The sequence below is a fragment of the Manis javanica genome, chromosome 12 (assembly GCF_040802235.1).
Source record: "Manis javanica isolate MJ-LG chromosome 12, MJ_LKY, whole genome shotgun sequence".
NCBI lineage: Eukaryota > Metazoa > Chordata > Mammalia > Pholidota > Manidae > Manis > Manis javanica.
The window spans coordinates 12,101,186-12,122,020 of record NC_133167.1 but is presented as its reverse complement, the minus strand read 5'-3'; the positions used below and the strand labels follow the sequence as shown (position 1 = coordinate 12,122,020).

At 41.0% G+C, this 20,835-nt stretch overlaps 1 protein-coding gene across 3 annotated transcripts in view; it reads right to left on the bottom strand.

Moving 5' to 3' along the window:
* Positions 1 to 8,063, bottom strand: part of DOCK10 (dedicator of cytokinesis 10) — a 233,745-nt gene extending 225,682 nt beyond the window's left edge. For 2 of the 3 annotated variants that reach the window (XM_073218047.1, XM_073218048.1), the window contains exon 1: positions 7,615 to 8,063. In XM_073218047.1, the coding sequence (XP_073074148.1) occupies positions 7,615 to 7,743 (129 nt within the window). In that variant the 5' untranslated portion in view covers positions 7,744 to 8,063. The remainder of the gene's footprint in view (positions 1 to 7,614) is intronic. The other variant, XM_073218053.1, reaches the window with a different exon arrangement.
* Positions 8,064 to 20,835: the final 12,772 nt, after the last annotated feature.

Sequence of the window (20,835 nt, the reverse complement as noted above, 5' to 3'; positions counted from 1 at the left end):
CAAGTTCCTGATCTCTAAGCATCTTTCCATATCTATAAAATAGGAATAAAAATACTCTGCTGTAGGGTTGTCATGAGGATTAAAAGAGATCAGATAAATACAGTACCTGGCACACAGGATGTGCTCAGTATCTTTCTCTATAATTGCATTCCCACCACTTACCACGTAGACCAGGAGGATGACTCAGTCATTAGCAGATACTGACAATCTGAAAATTCTCAAGTCATAATTCCACTACAGTTTCTCACTGATGTGTATCCAGTCTACTCTCTTGACTCTCTTTAAGCACATCAGTTGCAGTGGGAACAGAAGTTTTCCCTCTATTACTTTCATATAGTAAATAGAGTATAAAAGACAAGTTTCTGTCTCTCAATGGCACTTACATTTGAAGGCAGGAAGGTTGGAAAAGAGAAAGAAGAAATTAAATACGTTAAAAACATCACTTTAGGTAGTGGTAAGAGCCACAAGGTAAATGAAGCAGAGTAAGGGGATGAAGAAGGTTGCAGCAGAAGGAGCTGGGGAAAACACTTCCACCTGGTGATCCAGGATGCCCTCCCTGAGGAGGTGACATGTGAGGACCTGAGGGATGAGCAGGAGAAGCCATGAGAACTCTGGGGCACAGAACTGGCAAATGCAAGAATCCAATCTTCTAATCCCTTAATTTCACACATCAGGAAACAGACCCTCCCCAAGAGAAGTGATTTGGCAAAGAGTCACAGAGCCAGGGTTGGAATTCTGGTCTCCAGATTCACGGGCTCTGACATTCTCTATACCCACTCCCAAAACATTTTTTTCTGAGACTCAATGAGTATGAGGAAAAAACGTTTTTTCTTAATTTTCTAATTTGAGTAGATTTCCTGATACAGTCAATTATTTTCCAAATCACTAAGGGTTTCAATGTGATAGCAATATAAATTGCATAAAACAACAAGGAATTATCATTGTGTGTCCTTCATGGTTAGGGTGATTCTGCTTGAAAATACTCTTGGTAAGCAGGGTATCACTGGCCTCATCCTGGAACACATTGTTAGGGCTATAACCTGGAGGAGAGCTTTTGTATATTCAGACTGCAACCACTTCATGTACGTTATGGAATTTTTTTTTGACCTAGAAGCGCTCATTAAGTTCACACTACTATCAAGGTCTTAGATAGAGAAAAAAATAGAACACAAATAAGCAAGGGGTTTCTCTCAAGTCATTTCGCAGTGAACCAAACCTATTCTTATTCCTAGGTGGTCTAAACTTTATCTTTGCTATAAGCAACTCTCTCAAAGAGCCGCAGAATAAACTACACTGTAATGGACCCTCATACAATTGCCTCTGACAATAGTGCAAGACAGGGCCATAGTAGTAACTTATTCTCCTGTTCCTTACATTTTTAAATGCTTACAAATCACCAGAGAATCTTTTTAAAATGCACCTTCCAAGCCAGCAGTTCTGACATGGGGCCTGGGATTCTGCATTTCTAAGCAAGCTCCCAGGTGGGGCCAATGCTGCTGGCCCATGGACCAGATTCTAAGCGGTGAGCATCTCTCATTGCATCATTCAGCCCTTTATGAAAGAAAAGTCACACAAAAAAACCTGTCTTGTCTCTTGTCTCAGTACAAGCCAAAGCCGAACATGTCCAGAGCAAATTATTTTCTTGTATCTGTTGCCCTCTTAATCTCATGGCTGATCATGTTTTCCTCTCTGACTGGGTCACTAGGAAGCACTGTTAGCAAGAATACAGGACTTCACGGTTATGAATTTTATTTACTGATTCTACTCCTTTTACCTACTCCTGACTACATCTAACTTTCCTGCTATTGCCTTTTTTTGGTTGTTGCAAATACTGACTTTTACCCTCTTATTGCATGTTTTGTTGTTATTTTACATGCATCTTTGTAAAACATTTAGAATCACTCCTTTGCGTAAGTGACCATGTGAAAAAAAAACCCTCCAACACAACCTCTTTAAATGGAAATATGTGCTCAAGGACATAAGATGCATCAGAAAATGTCAGGCACTTGCTGGAGCGTGGGGAAGTGGCTGAGAATGGAGAAGCAGCCAGTGCCAGAAGAACAGGGACTTGAGAAGAATTAACCCCACCCTTTTTCAGCATTTGCATATGGTTGGGCTAGAAAGATGGCACGGGATGGCTGAGTAAGTTTACATTGTAAAGGCTTAACAGTGACCTCCAGTTGCCTTGGGAGGGTCTAGTATATAATACAGGCCCCTGGAACAACCTCTGCTGTGGCTTTTGACCTTAGAGGAAAACTGAAGCGAGTTTTGATGGATACTCTGAAATACCAGCAGAAAAGGGCAGACTTCCCCAATTCAAGGGAGGGCAATGGATCAGAAGGTAACATCAACCAAAGTCAACTCATCCTTTCTTGCACTTTAGAGATGCTGTTGGAAGCCCCTACAACACTGGAAGGTAGCCCCCCTGCTAGTTAGTATTCTGGATGTAACTGAGGTCCTGTGTCAGTCACTTATAGCCCTGAGCCTCTTGGTCTCCTCTGTCATTTGTTACAATAATAACTTCTTCACAGGACTGCTCTGAGAATTCAATAAAACACTTGATATTGTTCCAGGTACTTTACAGGTTCTCCGCAAATGGTTATCATATTACATTTATTCCTGCTCATTTACTATGTTAGACCTTAGAGAAAATGGTTGGAAGAAAGAGCCAGGAGCCATCCATGTTTATTCATTCTTGCAGTTTTGGTCTCATCCAGAAGTTTTCTGGATCCCACTGTGGTTACCGTTTATTTTCAGTTACTTCTGCGGTGCCCTTGAGAAGTCAAAACAATTAGTTGGTACAATCAGTACCCATCAACCTTGATTTTGTAAACGAAGTTTGTGCTGCCTTCTGCACCAGGCAAGGAACTTGCCTCATGGGAAAACATAAACGTGTGATTATGATTTCTGCTAAAGCGTGTGATCTCTGCTGCAGTGTAAACACCCTTATTATGCAGAACTGTGTCAACAAAACAAAACAAAACAAAACTGTGCAGTGGATGCCGACCAGGCCTTTACTTTGCATTACTTTTAACTCTAGACACTGACAGTAAAAACAAGTGTTTCATTTTCATTCATATCACTTCCTGCATCTTTTCACCTACCTACTCCCAGACTTTTTTTGGAAATTCTACTATATCCCACTCAATTTTTAAAAACCCCTCCTACTCACGACTACATAAATATCATAAAGTTCAGAGGGGAGGAAATTCTTTCTTCCAGGAATTCCTCCTATTCTGTAAGCATGTTTACATATTCACTATTTCTCAACTAAAGATCTCTGGTCTGTCAAAGGTTCTGCCTCATTCACAGCTCTCTAAAATATCAAAAGCAGTGTCAACGGGGAACAGAGGAAGTTATAAACACCAGTCAAAGCAGCAAGGATATGGAATATTTGTGAGTACTGAGGTCAGTTCTGCCCTCTCTTCACCACTGACCCTAAGTGGGGAGGGAGAAAACCTACTGGTTAAGCACAATAAACGATTCTGGTGAGTTGCAGAGGAATTTTTACATAACAACAGAGTAAATGTCCTAAATGCATCAAAGAGTGCATGCAAATAAAGTGGTATGTTCTGATCTAGGAAATATATAAAAGACTTTAGGTGGAAATTGACCAAGCGATTATTCGTTCTCCGGTAAACCTCCACCTGCCTTCGTGATTCCTTACCATCATCTGACCCTCCTTAACTGCCACCCTCTCTGTTACTCAAGGTCTCCCGTTACTCTGACCCACCCAATCGCATTCCATACATAAAACTCCATTTCTCTCAAAGTGACAGACCTGATGGGGCATTAGGAAAAATATAACCGCTAATTTTTTTTAGGATTTTTCTTCTGAAATACCATAAATTATAATATGTATATGCAGAAAAGTGCACAAATCGTAGGTGTACAGGTTAATGAAGGGTAGATGAATTAATAATTTCACTAAATGAATGAGCTCAGGCAAAAGCACAAATCTACTACTTCATACATTTTAAAAGAAGAGCTTCTTATCAAAAAAAGAATCTCTAATTAATGGAATTACAATATTGAAGCCAACGCTGCATGTATATTCAATGGAAGTATCAAAACACTCCAGTCCTAACACAGGAGAAATGATTCTTTTTGAATAGAGAATCTGTTCTAAAGAAGCTTGCTTTGTGCAGTTACCATGAATGGGGTGGCCGGAGACAACTTAAACTTTACTTAATTCTGTGATTGGCCTCTGCATGAGTTGTGATTCACATGTTTTCTATGAAAAAAGTTTGGGAACACAAAGGAGCAAATATTTCTCTTTTCAAAATGTCTGGATGTTCTAAATTGTTCTTTATTATTGTTGTTGCTTCTTTTTTTTTCCTTTTTAACAACTTCATTGAGATACCTTTGATATATAAAAACTGTCTTTATTTAAGAAGTACTTGATATTTTCATACATGTATGCATTACAAAAAGATCACCAATCAAGTCAAATAACTTATGCAGCACCTCTACATAGCTACCACTGTGTGGGTGTCAAGATTTAAAGACTATCCTCTCAGCAAATTCCAAGTATGCAATACAGTATGTCACCTATTTGACAGCTACTGTTACCATGCAGTACTATTGGACTCCAGAACCCATTCACCTTACATAACTGAAACTTTGTACCCTTTGACTGGTATGTCTTAATTTCCCCTTCAACTCCCCTTAACCCACCCCAGCAGCCATCATTCTGTTCTCTGCTTCTAAGAATCTTACTATTTTAGATTCTACATGAGTTCATGTAGCATTGGTCTTTCTGTGTCCTTAGCATAATATCCTCCAATTCATCCACATTGTCTCCTATGTCAGGATTCCCTTCTTTTTAAGGTTGAATAATATTCCATGGTATATACATATATTTTTTCTTAATCCATTTTTTAAGTCCCATCATCCTTCAACAGATATTTAGGTTATTTCTGTATTCTGGCTATTGTGGAAAATGCTGCAGTGAATACTGGAGTGAAGATAGCTCTCCATAATTGTCCTTAAGACAGATGTGAAATTAAGTGGGTCCTCGCTAGTAGTTGGCCTGCACATTAGCCTACTGCAATACCTTGGGTTAAAACTGAAATCAAGTTTGCTTTAGTGCCGGCCTCTCCCTTCCTCAGGAACTGGCCTCCAAGTTGCCCCCCACCCAAGTCAGTGCCCTTTCTCAAGATCCCTTTGCTTTCTGCTTCCCGTAATCCAAACACACTTTGAAGCTTTCCTGTCCTTCCTATGTGTATGTGTGTGAGCGTGAGTATGTATGTATTGTATGCGTGTGTGTATATATACCATCCTCAGAGTCCAAAACTACCTTGTTAACCTGGCAATCTCATCTGTTCTTATTGGACAGAGCAGAATTCAAACCCTATACAAACGTTTCTGTAACATTCTGGAGGATTTTCATCCCCAAAACAAGGACTTCAGAAGGGGCACTATAGCAGTGAGATGGTTTTTCTCAAGCAATACCTTCCAGTGTCTGAAATATTTTCCAGTATGTGACAGTTTGCTCCAATACACACAATTTTACCTGCCTGTATTGATCCCATAATCTTCTTTCCCCATCCTATTAAATTTTCTCCCTTGATAGCCAGGATTTGAGGGCTTGAAGCAGCCAGCATAAAGAGTTTTAAGGGACTGGATCAACATAAGCTAGGATTAACTCTCACCACATAGTCCAATAACAAGGTTTTAGGTACAAAAGGGATGCTCTGCCCCAAAGAATCCCACTAAGTGTGGGTGCCAACTCACAGCACTCACCAACTTCTTGCTTTCCTAAAAGGGTTAACTGATAGAATGGAATGCAAAACACATGTCTTTCTACTGCCAAAATAGCTGCCAAAACTGCCTGACTAGATGTGCTCGGTCCGGTGAAACGTCTTGGCAAGAGCTAATTCTGGAGTGTTGGCCAAGGTGCTGAAGTGAGGAGAGGGAGGCAGGACACCTTTGCCAGTGAATTGCCCCCTCCCCCAACTCTTTTTAAGCCATCCAGCTTATCCATTTTGACAAGATACCCTAGGATTTCAAATCTGACATACATTTGGAGAAAATAATGTGTGTGTGTTATAGAAAGGTATCTTAGATTTGTATTCTATAGAAATGCCAGTACCACAAAACTTTAGAACTCACTTAGAGACAAAAGTAAAGAACATTTAAAGCTGTTTATTCCAGATGAATGTTATTTATTTCTCTTCATTTCTCTACCACATATCACTGAGATTTGGTGAAATGAATCAACTGAAAAATTAAATTACCGCAAAGCAAATGGCAGAGCGACAAAGCCACAATCCTGCATGATAGTTCAAAAGTAAAAATTGTTATCTACGCGTGACTAAAGATTTTATTATCTCTATTTTTACTCGAATTGAACATTTCTTTTTTTTTTTGCAAATATTCTTTCTGACAGTTTATGCAGCCTGCCTGAAAATGCACATGCTGACATCAGAACCGCCGGCAGCTTCTGGCACAGTGGCTAACAGCTGCATCACCTCTGGGTAACGGCAGACTGCAGCCAGTAGTAAGTGAAAGAGAAGACGCCCAGCCACCAACTCGGTTCACACTTCAGTCACCCCACCCTCCTGGGCATCCGATGCCTCTTGCCTCTGCCAGGCAATTAGCTTCTGTTCCGTTCAACTTTCCGACCTCTGGCTTTAGAGAGAAGTCCTGGCTGTGGGAACTGGCTCTGGGCAGCTCTTGGCTCCCTCCTCAGCGGGGACTGGCAAGAATAACACTTTCTTCGACACTCTGAAAAGAAGCTGTTTAATTCCTAATGATATTTCCTGGCAAAAAGGAAAATGAAACCCACTGCGTGGGATTCCGGCCCAGCGAAGGCAGGCTAAGGGTGCGACTGCTAAGCCCCCGTCTCGCTGCGAGGCTGTTGCCACTCGCTGCCCTTTTCCCACCAGGGTAGATTTTTTTTCTCCTGACATTTGCTCCCCGGAGTGGCACCTACTGGAATATCTGAACTTGGAGAAGCACGGGTATGATTTGGACATCGGCTGAGAAGGGACGGCTCCTGCCGCAGGGGTTTCCCGCGGAAATCACCCAGAACTTAGAAGGCGGTTCCGTAAGGAAGTAACCCGGAGAGCCCCGCGAACATCTTAGAGAAATAGCGGAAAACAGTGGAAACTTAACGACCACGTCTCCCCCAGGCCGTCGCCCCAGCCCTCTCTGGGGCGGTGGGACGTGTCTGTGGGCTTTTAGGAGGGGAGGGAGGGGGGCGCGAAGTCCGTTCATGTCCGCGGCGAGCACCTCTGCTCACGTCCTCTCCTCGCCGCGCATCGTCGCCGGCGCGAGGGGGACGCGCAGACCCGCGGGCCGAGGGCTCCATGCTGTGGACGTCCCCACCCCTAGGGTCGGGTCCCCTGGCACCCCGACCTAGAGCCAAGGTGACTCGCGGTGCATTCCCGCCACCTCGCACCCCCCCGACACCCAGGCGCAGCCTCTCCCACGCTGCGCTGCCTGCTGCCCGAGCAGCTGCTCCTCTGAGCGTCCCCGGTCCCCAAAGGCGCCCCGGTGCTCGCGCGTGGGTGGCGCTGCCCCGCGAGGGCGGCGGGGAGGCGAGCGGGGGTGCCGGGCTGGGGGCCGGGGCCCGGGGCGCGGGGCCCCGCGGAGGACCGGCGCACTCACCCTCTGCTGCTGCCGCCGCCGGCTGCTGGCGGCCCCCGCGGCGGCGGCCGCGGCGCTGTGCCGGAGCTCGGCCGCCTGCCCGGGCCTCAGCAGGCTGCGCGTGAACCTGCGGGTCCTCTCGCCGGCCATCTCCCGCCGCCCGGCCGCGCCGCGGGTCCGGGGCGCGTCCCGCCGGCCTTGTCCGCGCCGACCTTCTCCCGCACCGCCGGTCAGGAAGCGGAACCCGGCGCCGTTCCCCGCCGCTTCCTCGCTCTACTCGCTAGAGGCGGGTTTTCCCTCTCGCACCCCGACGCCCCCACCCCTTCTCTCCGACTTTGCAAACTCCGCGCTCCTCCGGGCGCGCGCGGCCAACTCGACGAGCGGCCGCGGCCCGGCGGCGGCGCCTCCGGAGCAGGGACCGCGGGGCGGGCGGGTGGCCGCAGCTGGCCGGCCTGGGCCGTCCTCGCCGCCCCCGGGGGCCGGCGGGAGGCGGGGGAGGGCGCGGGGCGGCCCCTGCGGGCTTCGGGCGGGGCCTGCCCACAGCCCTCGCCCGCGTTAGGAGGATCCTCGTCGGGCTGCAGCTCCGGCCGCATCTGCTGATATGGCCCCCGCTCCCCGGGGCTGGCCAGTGGGCGCTGGCGGGGCTCGGCTGGCCCTTCCACCTTTAGGAAGCGGTTAGAGGCCTCTTAAGAATTCGATGGCTGGGATCTCCGCTACCTTGTCCATGCCAGCCCTTAGAAGTCTCCCTTGCCCAAGTCCCACGCAGGGCCTTGGAATAAGCTTCCAAACTCATACTTACCTGTTTGTAACCAGTATTCGTTATGGACCTACTATGTGCCAGTTCACATTGCTCTGGCAACTGGAGTAAGGAAGGGAATTTATCAGCCCCCCCTCAAGGCTGAATGAGGCTGATAGGGGTTGGGGTTGAGGATGGGAGGCATGAGAAAACTAAGTTAACAAACGAATACAAGTATGTGAGCAAGGGAGTTTCAGACAATAGAAGCCAAACACCAACAGATCTGTGTGATAGGGTGGAGGAGGCTTACGGGGTAGTGGGGGATAGGATGAGGAGGATGGAACTTAGTTACTAGATAGAGTGGGTCAGGTATAGGGGTGGACTGACTTTGGTGGTGTTTTCCTGCTCCTAGTCTTGCCACAAAGCCATCTGGCTTGCACATTGTCTACAGCCATCTGATTAAAGTCTTCTAAGAATTCTCATCTTGAGTTGCACCAAGGGAGGTTCTCCAACTCAGTGTGAGGCCGATGGGTGCAGGAGCAGCCCCTGCCGTTAGGATACTAGCCTGGAGAGAGCCAGGACAGCCACTTCAACTACTCTAGGTTTTTCTTAATAGCTTTTAATAGATCTCTGACCTTGACATATTTCCAAAGCCAAGAAATAGTCTTAATACAAGGTCACACCTGGATCTAAAAATTTTTAAGCTGCTTGAGTCAGCAATCTGTTATCTGGTATTTAGTTAACCAGAGATACTGATTGGACATCATTTCAGCACACCGTAGAAATCAAGATGAACAGAGGCTCTGGAATATTTGGCAAGTGCCACCTGAAACATCAGTTAATTCCACAATACTCTTCATAAAGTACTGTGTCTTGCATTATATGCTTTCACATTGTACGAAATACGGGAAGGTCACACGTAAGGGTAGGCAAAGTAGGTGGTTGCCTCTGTCGTAGCATACAAATATCTCTGTGGGAATAACTCCAGCCACACCCTGCTCTAACAGATGTGCTGTGTTGATCCCTTTAAGTCTCTCTTGAGAGAGGTAATACCTTAAACACTTTAAAATGAACTTGAGATTTCCAGGAAGAGGTGTCTTGTCTTTGTCCCAGGTTTCATAGCATTGCCTGGCAAATAGTAATGCTCAGTAAACAATGTTTTGGGGATTCCTTAATTAAGGGCTGGTGCAGTCACGAAGTTCAAGAAAGGTGTGCTGGAAGGGAACACTGTAGGAATCCAAAATCCCTCATGTGTCCCAGTACAGCAGTTCGCTGAGCTAATACAGAACACAGAGTAACCCACACAAGACATTTGTCAACCCTGTCAAATACAGAAAATCATTTGTACTTTATTATCATGAATTTTCCTTTCTGCAGCATCAGAGTTCTGGTGCCTGAGGATCTGATAAACAAATGCCTATTTGCCCTATCTATACCCTACATGATGTCCATTCCATGGGTCACACTGAGAAGGAGGGTGGATTTAGGTGACCTTTACACTCAGGTATTTCAATAATGATGCTCACTGGGGCTCTCCTCAACCTTGGACAGTCATTGAGGTTTAGGTTCAGCACCCTTTAGGATGCCAAGGACAGATTGCTCAGTGTTTCTCCATTGCCACAGTGATGATGCACACATTCTTTGCTGCTGAAATGGCTTCCGGTCTACTAATTTGGGACTCTCTGACTCTGCTGGACACCCATCTCTCAGTTTTCGAGAAAGAAGTGCTAAGATGCTTTGTAAAGGCAAATCTACGAAAACGCAATGAAGACTCCAATGCAAACTATGGATTTGGGGTGATTATTATGTGTCAACGTAGATTCATCAATTGTAAGAAATATTTCACTCTTTTAGGGGATGCTGATAATGGTGGAGACTGTGCATGTGGTAGGGGCTAAGGGGAAATCTCTGTTGTGAATTTAAAAAATTAAATTTTCTATATTAAAATTCACTAAAAAATAAAGTATTTGAAGAAAAATGAAGAAGCAATGAAGCACAACAATGACAAGACAAATAGCCCAATAATGGGCAGAGAATGCAAACATGCATTTCTCCAAAGAAGATATACTTAAGAGGCCAGTGACCAACATCATTAGTCATTAAGGAAATGCAGTTCAGAGTCACAGTGAGGTACCACACTCACTAGGATGGCCATAATAAAAACTTGAGACGTAGCACGTTGGGGAGATGTGGAGAGATTGGACCCCTTATACATTGGTGGTGGGAAGGTAAAATAGCGCAGCCACTTGGGAAAATAGTCTGGCAGCTCCTCGAAATATTATTCATGGAGTAAGCGCATGACCCAGGAATACTCCTAGAGAAATGAAAACATGTTCACACAAAAAGTTGTACAAGAACGTTCACAGCAGCATTATTCAGATAAAAAAACATAATATATCCTTACAATGGAGTATTTTTTGGCAATAAAATATTGATATGCACTATAATGTGGATAAACTGGAAAACATTTTGCTAAATGAAAGAAGCTAGTCACAAAAGACCACATATTTATGGTGCCTTTTCTATGACATTTCCAGAATAGGCAAATCTAGAAACAGAAAGTAGATTCGTGATTGCATAGGGTTGGAAAATGTTGGGGGGAAGAGTGAATTATATTAATGGGTACAGGGCTTCTTTTGGTGATGATGAAAGTGTTCTAAAATTAATTGTGGTGGAGGTTGCACAAGAAACAGGTTACAGTTGTTGTTTCTGGGAAGGGGAACTTGAGAGCTGAGGGCCAGGAGTGCCTATATAGACATACATAGATGCTATCTATATGTATACATATATGAGACATACATGTGTGTATATATATATTTATACATTATGTATTTTACTATAAACCCTGTGTGCTTATTGCACTTTGTAGCACATGTATAACAACCTATTCACAAACAAATAAATGAAGTAATATTTTATAAAAAAAATTAGGAGTGACAAAAGGGTCGTAACTGCAGATTCAATACAAATTCAAAATGTAGAAGAAAAATATCATGAAGTGTTTTAAGTTTCTTGGTTCATATTTTTCCTTGGACCTTTCCTTCCCCACCCCCATGCTGTTTTCACTTTGCTGCATTTTGCATTCTGTACCTTTTCACTTAAAGAGATACTATTACAGAAACATATCCACCCTGCAGCCCATTTCTCAGAGAACAACTAATTAATAAACCAAGTGAATTGTCACTGGCCTTTCCTCTGTAGAATAGTGGTTGACAGCACATGCTGTGGACTCTGACTTGCAGAGTTCAAACCCCAGTTTTACCTCTTCCTCTTACTTAACCTCTCTAAGCCTTAAAAATAGGGATAACTATAAGTGGATGTGGGGCAAGGCTGATGAAAGGGATATGTAAGTAAGTGTAAATTTCTTAAAAAGTACCTAGCAAATAGACTAGTGCATGTTATTACTAGTGGACTTGTAGAGAAGTTACACATTTTAAAAAGCTTTCTGTTCTTTGATATATTAGATTCTCAAAAGAACACTTGCAATAAGTAAGAAGGTTGTTATCATGTTACAGGCAAGACAATATTACAGGCATTCTGAAGACAATGTCTTAACCCAAATTAATGGCTAATATTTCATGATGGAACAATAATAATAATAATATAATCTTGTATTATAATATTAATCTACTGTTATATAATAATATCTAGTAATAACATAGATGCTACAATTTGGAATGTTATTTCACTTGAATTTAAATATATTGTAAAATGAGATTGTTTAGTTTATCCTATGCTTAACTGTTTATAATTCTAGATGGATCATTAAGGAAACTTTCCAAATCCACAGAATAGGCATTTTAGGGATCAGTTGAAAGAAAATTTGTTCTATAACCTCAAATTCAAGCCTTTACTGTTCTGCATTTTCTAGAATTTAGAATGCATAGCCTGCAATCAAGTTTTATCAAGTTCCAAAGTCTCCTTTTTGTTTGAGTTGGCATGGACCAAACCATTGAATCAGAAATAAAAAAACCCACAAAATAGACTTTTATGGACAGGATCACCCTAAGCCATAGAACATAGATCTAAGCAAATGGTATGTGCCTCTAAATAGCTTAATTTCAAATACAGAAACTGACATAAAACATCAGTGGATGTAGGGGATAAGAGGTTAGAAATGGAATATATCGGATGGGAATCAGGTTAGCATTTTATATTTTACAGGCATACTTCGGAGATTTTGAGGGTTCAGTTCCAAACTACTGCAATAAAGTATCTCAATAATGAATCAAATGAATTTTCTGGTTTCCTATTGCATATAAAACTTATGTTTACACTACACTTTAGTCTATTGTGTGCGATAGCATTATGTCTAAAAGAATGATATACATACCTTAATTTAAAATGCTTTATTGCTAAAACTTGCTACCATTGTCTGAGTTTTCAGTGAGTTGGAGTCTTTTTGTTGGTGGAGGATTTTGCTTAGATGTTGGTGGCTGCTGAGTATTCAGGGGGACAGTGGCTGCAGGTTGGGGTGACTGTAACAATTTCTTGTTAAGACAAAATAGAAGTTTGCCACATCTATTAATTCTTCCTTTCATGAAAGATTCTCTCTGTAGCATGAAATACTGTTTGATAGCATTTTACCCACAGAACTTCTTTCAAAATTGGGATCAATCTTCTCAAACCTTCTTCTCAACCATCTTCACAGCATCTTCAACAGGAGCAGAGGCCATCCCCAGAAACTGCTTTCTTTACTCATCCACGAGAAACAACTCCACATGTGTTCAAGTTTTGTCATTGCAGCAATTCAGTCACATCTCCAGGCTTCACTTCTAATTCTAGTTCTTTTTCTATTCCCACCATATCTGCAGTCACTTCCTCCACTGAAGACATGAACCCATCAAAGTCAACCATGAGGGTTGTAACCAACTTCTTCCAAACTCCGGTTAATATTGATATTTTTACCTCTTCCTATGAATCATGAATGTTCTTAATGGTGAATCTAGGATGGTGAGTCTTTTTCAGAAGATTTTTTCAATTTAGAGATCTGTCAGAGGGATAACAATCTATGGCAGTTACAGCCTTATGAAATGTATTTCTTCAATAATAAGACCTGAAGGTCAAAATTACTCCTTGATCCATGGGCTGCAGAATGGATGTTGTGTTAGCAGGCAAGAAAGCAACATTAGTTTCCATCAAAATTCTTGGGTGATCAGGTGCACTATCAATAAGTAGTCCTATTTTGAAAGAAATTTTTTTTTCTGAGCAGTAGGTCTCAACAGTGGGCTTCAAATATTAGGTAAACCATATTTTAAGGAGATGTGCTATTACTCATGCTGGTTTGTTTCATTTATAGAGCACAGGCAGAGTAGATGTAGCATAGTTCTTAAGGGCCCTAGAATTTTCAGAATGGTAAGGGAGCATTGGCTTCAACTTAAAGTCACCAGCCACATCAGCCCTTAGCGAGAGAGTCAGCCTGTTTTTTGAAGCTTTGAAACCAGGCATTGACTTCTCTCTGGCTATGAAAGTCCTAGGCTATGAAGTCTTCCAATACAAGGCTCTTTTGTCTATATTGACAAACTGTAGCTTAGTGTAGCCACCTTCATGAATTACCTTTGCTAGATCTTGGATAACCCGCCACTTCCACATCAGCACTTGCTGCTTTGCGCTTCACTTTGAAATCATAGGGATGACTTCTTTCCTTAAATCTGTACCCTCTGTTAGCTTCCAGCTTTTTTTCTGTAGCTTCTTCACCTCTGTCAGGCTTCATCGGTTTGAAAGGAGTTAGGATTAGGATTTGGCTCTGGCTCAAGGAAATGTTGTCACTGGTTTGATCTTCTATCCAGACCACTAAACTTTCTCCATGTCAGCAGTAAGGCTGTTTCAATTTCTTATTATTTATGCATTCACTGGAGTAACACTTTAAATTTCCTTCAAGAATTTTTCCTTGGTGATTAGTCATGCTGAGCATCATTATTTATGTCCTTTGCATTCACAAAGGACATGGCTAATCATTTGGCACAAGAGGTCTAGCTTTTGGCCTATCTTGGATTTCAACATGCCTTCTTCATCAAACTTATTCATTTCTAGCTTTTGGGTTAAAATTGAGAGACACAAGAATCTTCCTTTCACTTGAACACTTAGAAACCATTGTAGAGTTATTGATTGGCCTAATTTCAGTACTGTGTCTTTTGGAATAGGGAGGCCCAAAGACAGGGAAAGAACTAGAGGAATGTTTGATTGGCAGAGCAGTCAGAACACACACATTTGTCGATCAAGTATCTTACATTGGTGCGATTTATGGCACCAAAACAATTATAATAGTAACATCAAAGATCACTGATCACTGATTACCATAACAGTTATAATAAGAAAAAGTTTGAGATATTGCAAGAATTACCAAAACATAACACAGAGACATGAAGTGAGCCACTGCTGTTGGAAAAGTGGTACCAATAGATTTGCTCAGCTTGGGGTTGCCACATGCCCTCAATCTGTAAAGAATGCAATACCTACCAAGTACAACAAAGTGGAGAACAATAAAACAAGGTATGCCCATATATTCTTATGGCTCTAGGATAGAAAAATGGTCTCAACATGGGATTTCCTAGGACTCCCTTCCACCTTCCTCCCCTCCCTTCTTTCCTTGCTTCCTTCCCTCCTTTAAGGTTCAAGTGCTCTTACCTCCTTATTCAAGGAAATCAGTGGCTTTCTTAAGGTGCAGTATGAGCTTATTACCTGCCCTGGTACAGTTCAAAGCTCTATACAGCTAGAAAAATAAAACTGTCAATAACCCTCTCTATCATCCTTCTCCATGACTTTGCTCAGAGCTGATTGCACTTGGGCTTATGAGCAAGGAAAGGGTTCAGGAAACTTTTCATGACAATAATAAGTATAAAATAAAAACAGTACTACCTTTTCTAAAGTACCTAGAGGTGTAATGGTGTAAAAATTTAGTTATTAGTCCAAGAGTTTGAAAACCTGCATGTGAGTTCAGGTCCTGATAGGCAGAGATTGCAAAAACTAGGATAAATACCACTTGCACTAATTCCTTGTACCTAATACCTAGTGATACCAAGTCCAGTGTATCCTGGGCATCTGCCTGGGCATTAGCATATCTCAAGGCCTGAGTATTTCAAGTCTGTCTAATGCTACACAGTTTCCAAAGTACATTCATCATATCATTTCATTCTCAAATCATTCATCCTAAAAGGCAGATGGGCATGCAATATTGCCCTCACTGTACATAAGAAAACTCTGAGAGAGACTTTAGTAACATGGAAATTAGAAGGAGGAGTATTTTGCTATTAATAAAAAAAGAATGGCATAGGAATACAAATGTCCAAGTTAAAATGATTTTCTAACATATCAAGCCTTCCTTTATGATTCCCTAAGGAGAGAAAAGTATATTTGTCCTATTTGTGTTATCGGAAAAGAGGTCCACAGAAGCAGGTCCCTTGCCCTACACTGTAGTGACTGTAACTGGAATGTCTAAATTAAAATAATTTTATTTGGCTATTAAAAGTGTGACAATTGTCTTATTCCTCAATAAGTAAGTAAAGTACCAGAATTATAAGCCAAAATATAAGAAAAATAGCTTGCCATATCGTTTCTTTGTTTTTCAATATTAAGAAAATATCAAGCAATTGAATTTACATGCAGTGGCTTTTTGGTTGCATGCTATTTCATAAGGTGCATTGTTCTTCACCTTGCCAAGGGAATATGAAAAACAATAAGAAAAATGTGGTTTGAGAGGTGTGATATTTATGAGGATTCATTAATCCTTGCCAGAGCCAGAGACACTATGGCAAAGCTGAATGCTTCTGTGTTGTTTGTGGGCAAAGGTATTAAATTTGATATGAATTTGTTACTTCTGCTTCAAAGACAAATCACTCCTTGGAAGAAAATTGTACTTAAGGTAATACAATATTATTTGAATGTGAAACTCTCTGCTAGGCTGTATATTTTGCCCACAATCCATGTACAGTGTAGCATTCTGTTATTACTAGTCCACCAAAATTCCTGGGGGCCATATCTCAAAGGCAGGCACATGGTTGAAAGAAAAGAACAGTTCTGACTAGAAATCATTCTCTGGGTTCTCTGTTTTGCTTTGGTTTTAATTTGTAGCCTGGCCTTAGGGAATTAATATCCTTGGACCTTATCTGTACATCTGTAAAAATTGTTCAGAGGCAGATTTTGACTTGAGACGAGGAAGAAGGAAATTATTAGTAAATACAGAATGGAAAGTTTTCAATTTCTTACATGCACAATTAAACCCTTGTACTTTACTCTTTCGGGCATTTCAATTTTCTCCTCTTCTGCAGTGTGTTGTTGATTGCTCCAGACATCCACTAATCTCAGAAATACACCTTGACATATAAGAAAATTATAACATAATTATTTCCTTCATTTTTTAAAGAGGGCAAACCAAAATAAATCTGTTTTCTAATATTTTACTGAGAATATTTTACTGAAACTATGGATGAGATTAGTTGCCTGTTCTTTTTTGGAACTAACTTTAGTACATTTTACCAGGAAGATTTTTTGTGTCCTAAAGTTGACTGGAGAAATTTCTGTCCCTTTCCAACTAAAATAACATGGGGATCACTTGTTCTCCAAAGGTTGAATAGCACCCAGCTGTGGAACCATCTGGTCCTGGTGCATTTTTAAATGGGAGATTTATAATCACTTTCAAATCCCTTCTAGAGTAATTGGTCTACTCAAGATTCACACATCTTTAGTTCTTAGTGATTAATATTTTCTGTAAGAATATCACCCATTTTTCCAGGTTTTAGAAACCTTAGAATTTGTCTTAGAATTGCTCATAGAATTAACTTATATATTTTTCCCTTATAATGAATTTTTTTATAGTAAAGATTCCAGACTTGCCTGAAAATCATCAGAAAGTGTCAAAGAGAATACAATGAATGCCCATTTAACCCCCAGCTATATTTAACCATTTTAAATTAGAGAAATCATGACCCTTCATCTCTAAATAATTCAGCATTTATCTCCACAAAGAACATTCCCCTACATAACTGCAATATCGTTTAACACACTGAACTCAATTAACACACTGAACTCAATTAACCACAATTTCTTAATAACTTTTATCATACAGCTCATATTCAAATGTCTCCAAGTGTACCCAAAATAACTTTTCTTTATAGCTGACTTGACCAATACAAAATATAATCATAGAAGAAGCATTGATTTGGTTATCCTGTCTCTAAAGCCTTCAATTTAAAACCTTTTCCCTCCTTCTTGTTGATAATGACATTGACTTGTTGAACAGACTCAGTTGTCCCATAGTTTTTGTTTCTTTAACTTGTTCCTTTTTATCTAAGGCTTTTCTAACTCTTAAACTTCAATTTTTTCCTTCCTTCTTTTTTTTCTTAATTGGTCTCTAAAGGGGATTATCTATTATACTGGTCTCTTCAAGGAACTGGTTCGGGTTTTATTAGTCCATGTGTTACTGATTATTTTTTCATTAATAGGGTGATCCTCTTTTCATCAAAACAGATATTATAGAAGAAAATAGTAATACTTAAATACATCAAAACATTAAATTTTTTTCTAATCGGGTAAAATATTTATAATAAAAATTAAAAAGCAAGGCAAATACAAAGATCTCTCTTGAAAAGAAAAGCAAATTCCTAAAAGAGAGACTGAACAAAAGAAAAGGAAAGAAAAGGAAAATCTACTCAAATTTTTTGCCTTTATTATACTGAGCTGTCCATCTTTCTCTTATTAATTTTGAAGTCTAATTTATATATCCAGGATATGAGCCCTTTGTAAAATATATGTGTATGTATAATTTGTTTTTACTATTGCCTGTTACAAACAGTAATCAGATACCACAGCTTCACTTGTTTCCTTCATCTGTTAAGAGAATGTTATAGCAAATGTATAGTGAACAAACACCAAGTGATTATTTTCCAAAAGAGAGAGAGGATATGTTCTTTTTTCTCACAGGCAGCCTCAGAAAGACACATATTAATCCTGAGTTTATGCTTATAAGGCATTTCAAAGCATTAATTCCATTCCCTGGTTAGGTGAGCGGAGACAGTTGGGGAAAACAGGTTTTGGTGTGTGCAATTTATATAAAGAAACTCTTATTTCTAGGAAACTTTTCTTTTGAAAGTCTGCACTGTCACAGTCCTTTCTCAGGCATGTGGTTTTGGTGTGCACTGCATTTGCTCTAACCCATTTCCTGTCGACAGGTGGCTGGCCTCTGCTCTGGCTGCAGTAAAAAGAAGTGAAATAGAAATCTACCAGCATTGCCCAGAGCTGTTCTAGAAAAGGGATAAGGCAGAGGGTGGAAAGCAATACCAGCTGTGTATGCATTTCCAAAGCCCAAAACACAAATGGCAGATTGACTAGTCTTGAGGATGTCTATTCACATGAAAGCCATAGGTTTTTATTCCTTCCCACATCATCATTAGACCTTGTTAATACTGGGGGGAAAAAGAACTTATTAGTTCAACTAGATTAGGATTTTTCATAGCTTTATCTTCTGACAATTTCTCACATGTAGGCTTTGAAATATATTTCCTTTCTGAGCTAATCATGAATATCGTTCCCTTTCTCCTTGCTTGTTTGTGTTTGTTTGATAGAGGGACAAAAAGAAGTAAAATAGCTGTTTCTATAGAAATGCTAAAAGCAGTAGGAGAGTTATTATGCAACTAGTCTAAAAAATTCTAGTAAAGTCAAAGTACTTTTGTATATTTTTAAAGGGTACTATTAGCATCATCATGGCAAAAAGCTCCAAGCTCACACTAACAAGAGGCCTTTCTCATACCTGTCACATACCCTTTGTGTTCTGCTCAAGAAATGCTTGGATGGGAACTACTTGAAAGCACATGAGGATAATTCTGGAAGCTCAATAAAATATTAATTCCATGAAGACACAGATGTTTTGTTTTGTTTTGTTTACCATTTTTTGCTTTCCTTGTCTCCAACATTTATCCTACCAATGTTGATCGGTCTGATGAAGTTTACCTGGGAAGGCAAGACCTGGTGGTTTTATTCGATAGGCTTTAATTCTGATGTTGGGTGTATTTCCTCTTCTTGGAGTTACAGTTTGAGCATGGTTTGAGTGCCTGATGTGTGGGTGATGAGTCAGCAGGGAAAAGTGTTGAGCTACGCTTGGGCAGAGGCAGATCAAGTCGTTTCAGACACTGTCAAAGCTGGAAGTGGTTGTGGAAATAATCTAAGTCATATTTGTTTGTTTTTGCTTTTTGGAAATTGCTGTTTACAGAAAGGGAGTGAAAACCTAGAAGCTAAGTGCTGTACCTCAGATCGGCTAGTTAGTAACAAAGCTACTTGGTGACAAAGCTGGGATTGCTACCCAGGTTTATTTTTAGTCCAGTGTTTATTCCAATACACCATGTAGCCAGAAACATGAAAGGGAGAAAATTGGAGACTAATGACATTACATTACATCAGATGCCATTCTTGTGAAGGGCTCTTGAAATATAGCACAGAAACACTGGTGTCATGGCCTCGCCCATGGTGTCATGGGTGGGGCCAGAGGCACACCTCAATATCTGGAATTCCTTTTGCCCACATATTTTGATTGGTCCTTCTCATTTTTCAAGATTCAGACCAGATGTCACCTTTCTGAGGATATTGTCTCTCTTTCCCAGTCTGTTAGACATCCCTCTTACATGATCAAATAGTACTCTCTGTATATTGTAGCTGTTTACTCACTTGTCCTTTCCTCCAATAATAGTAACTGTCACCAGTCATCCAGTACATACCATGTGCCAGACATCTTCTCAGGAACTTTTAGAAAGGTGGACTGAGTTCTTGAAAAACCCTCTAAATCAGGTAGGAGTATTCCCCTTGTTATGGATTCCCCTTGTTATGGTCAAACTGAGGTTTGACCAAGGTCAGATACCTAATGAACAACAGAGCAAGGATGGAGAATCATATTTTCAGGCTCCCTGAAATGACACATCATTTCTATGTGTCATACTGACTAAATTCAGGGTCAGAGGACTTTGTTCATGGAACTAGACTTCTCTCATCATCCATTACACTCCCCTTCTAGCCTCGGAGGTTGGAGAGCTAAACCTACATTTTAAAAGCTCTCTTGAATCTAGAATTCTGGGCATGATACATGGTATGTCAATTAGAAGCACTTGTGTGAGATTTGAAAGGCATTAGTGAAGTGCCAGCCATCTTTCATTGCGGTGGTGGCTGGGAAGCAGGATAGTGAGTGTGTGGAGGTGGTCCCGAGGCCAGACTCAAGGATCCAGTGTCCAGTCTCCAGCTTTGAAGTTTAAGAGGCAGTTGTAGCAGCAACTGGGGCATCAGCCACAGAAGCTTCCTGACCTCTGGATCACTGTCATGAGGTATATCCATTTCTTTGGACTGGACAGTGCAAGAGAGGCCTGACTCGGGGCTCATTTTACTTTTCCGAAGATTTTGTAAGACTAAATTCCTTATTACATTTCTTTTAGCTGTAAATACCTAGAGTACTATAGTGGTATTTCCCATATCTATGGCTATATAACAAACACTCTGGATGAAAATAACAACGATCTGTTATTTATCAT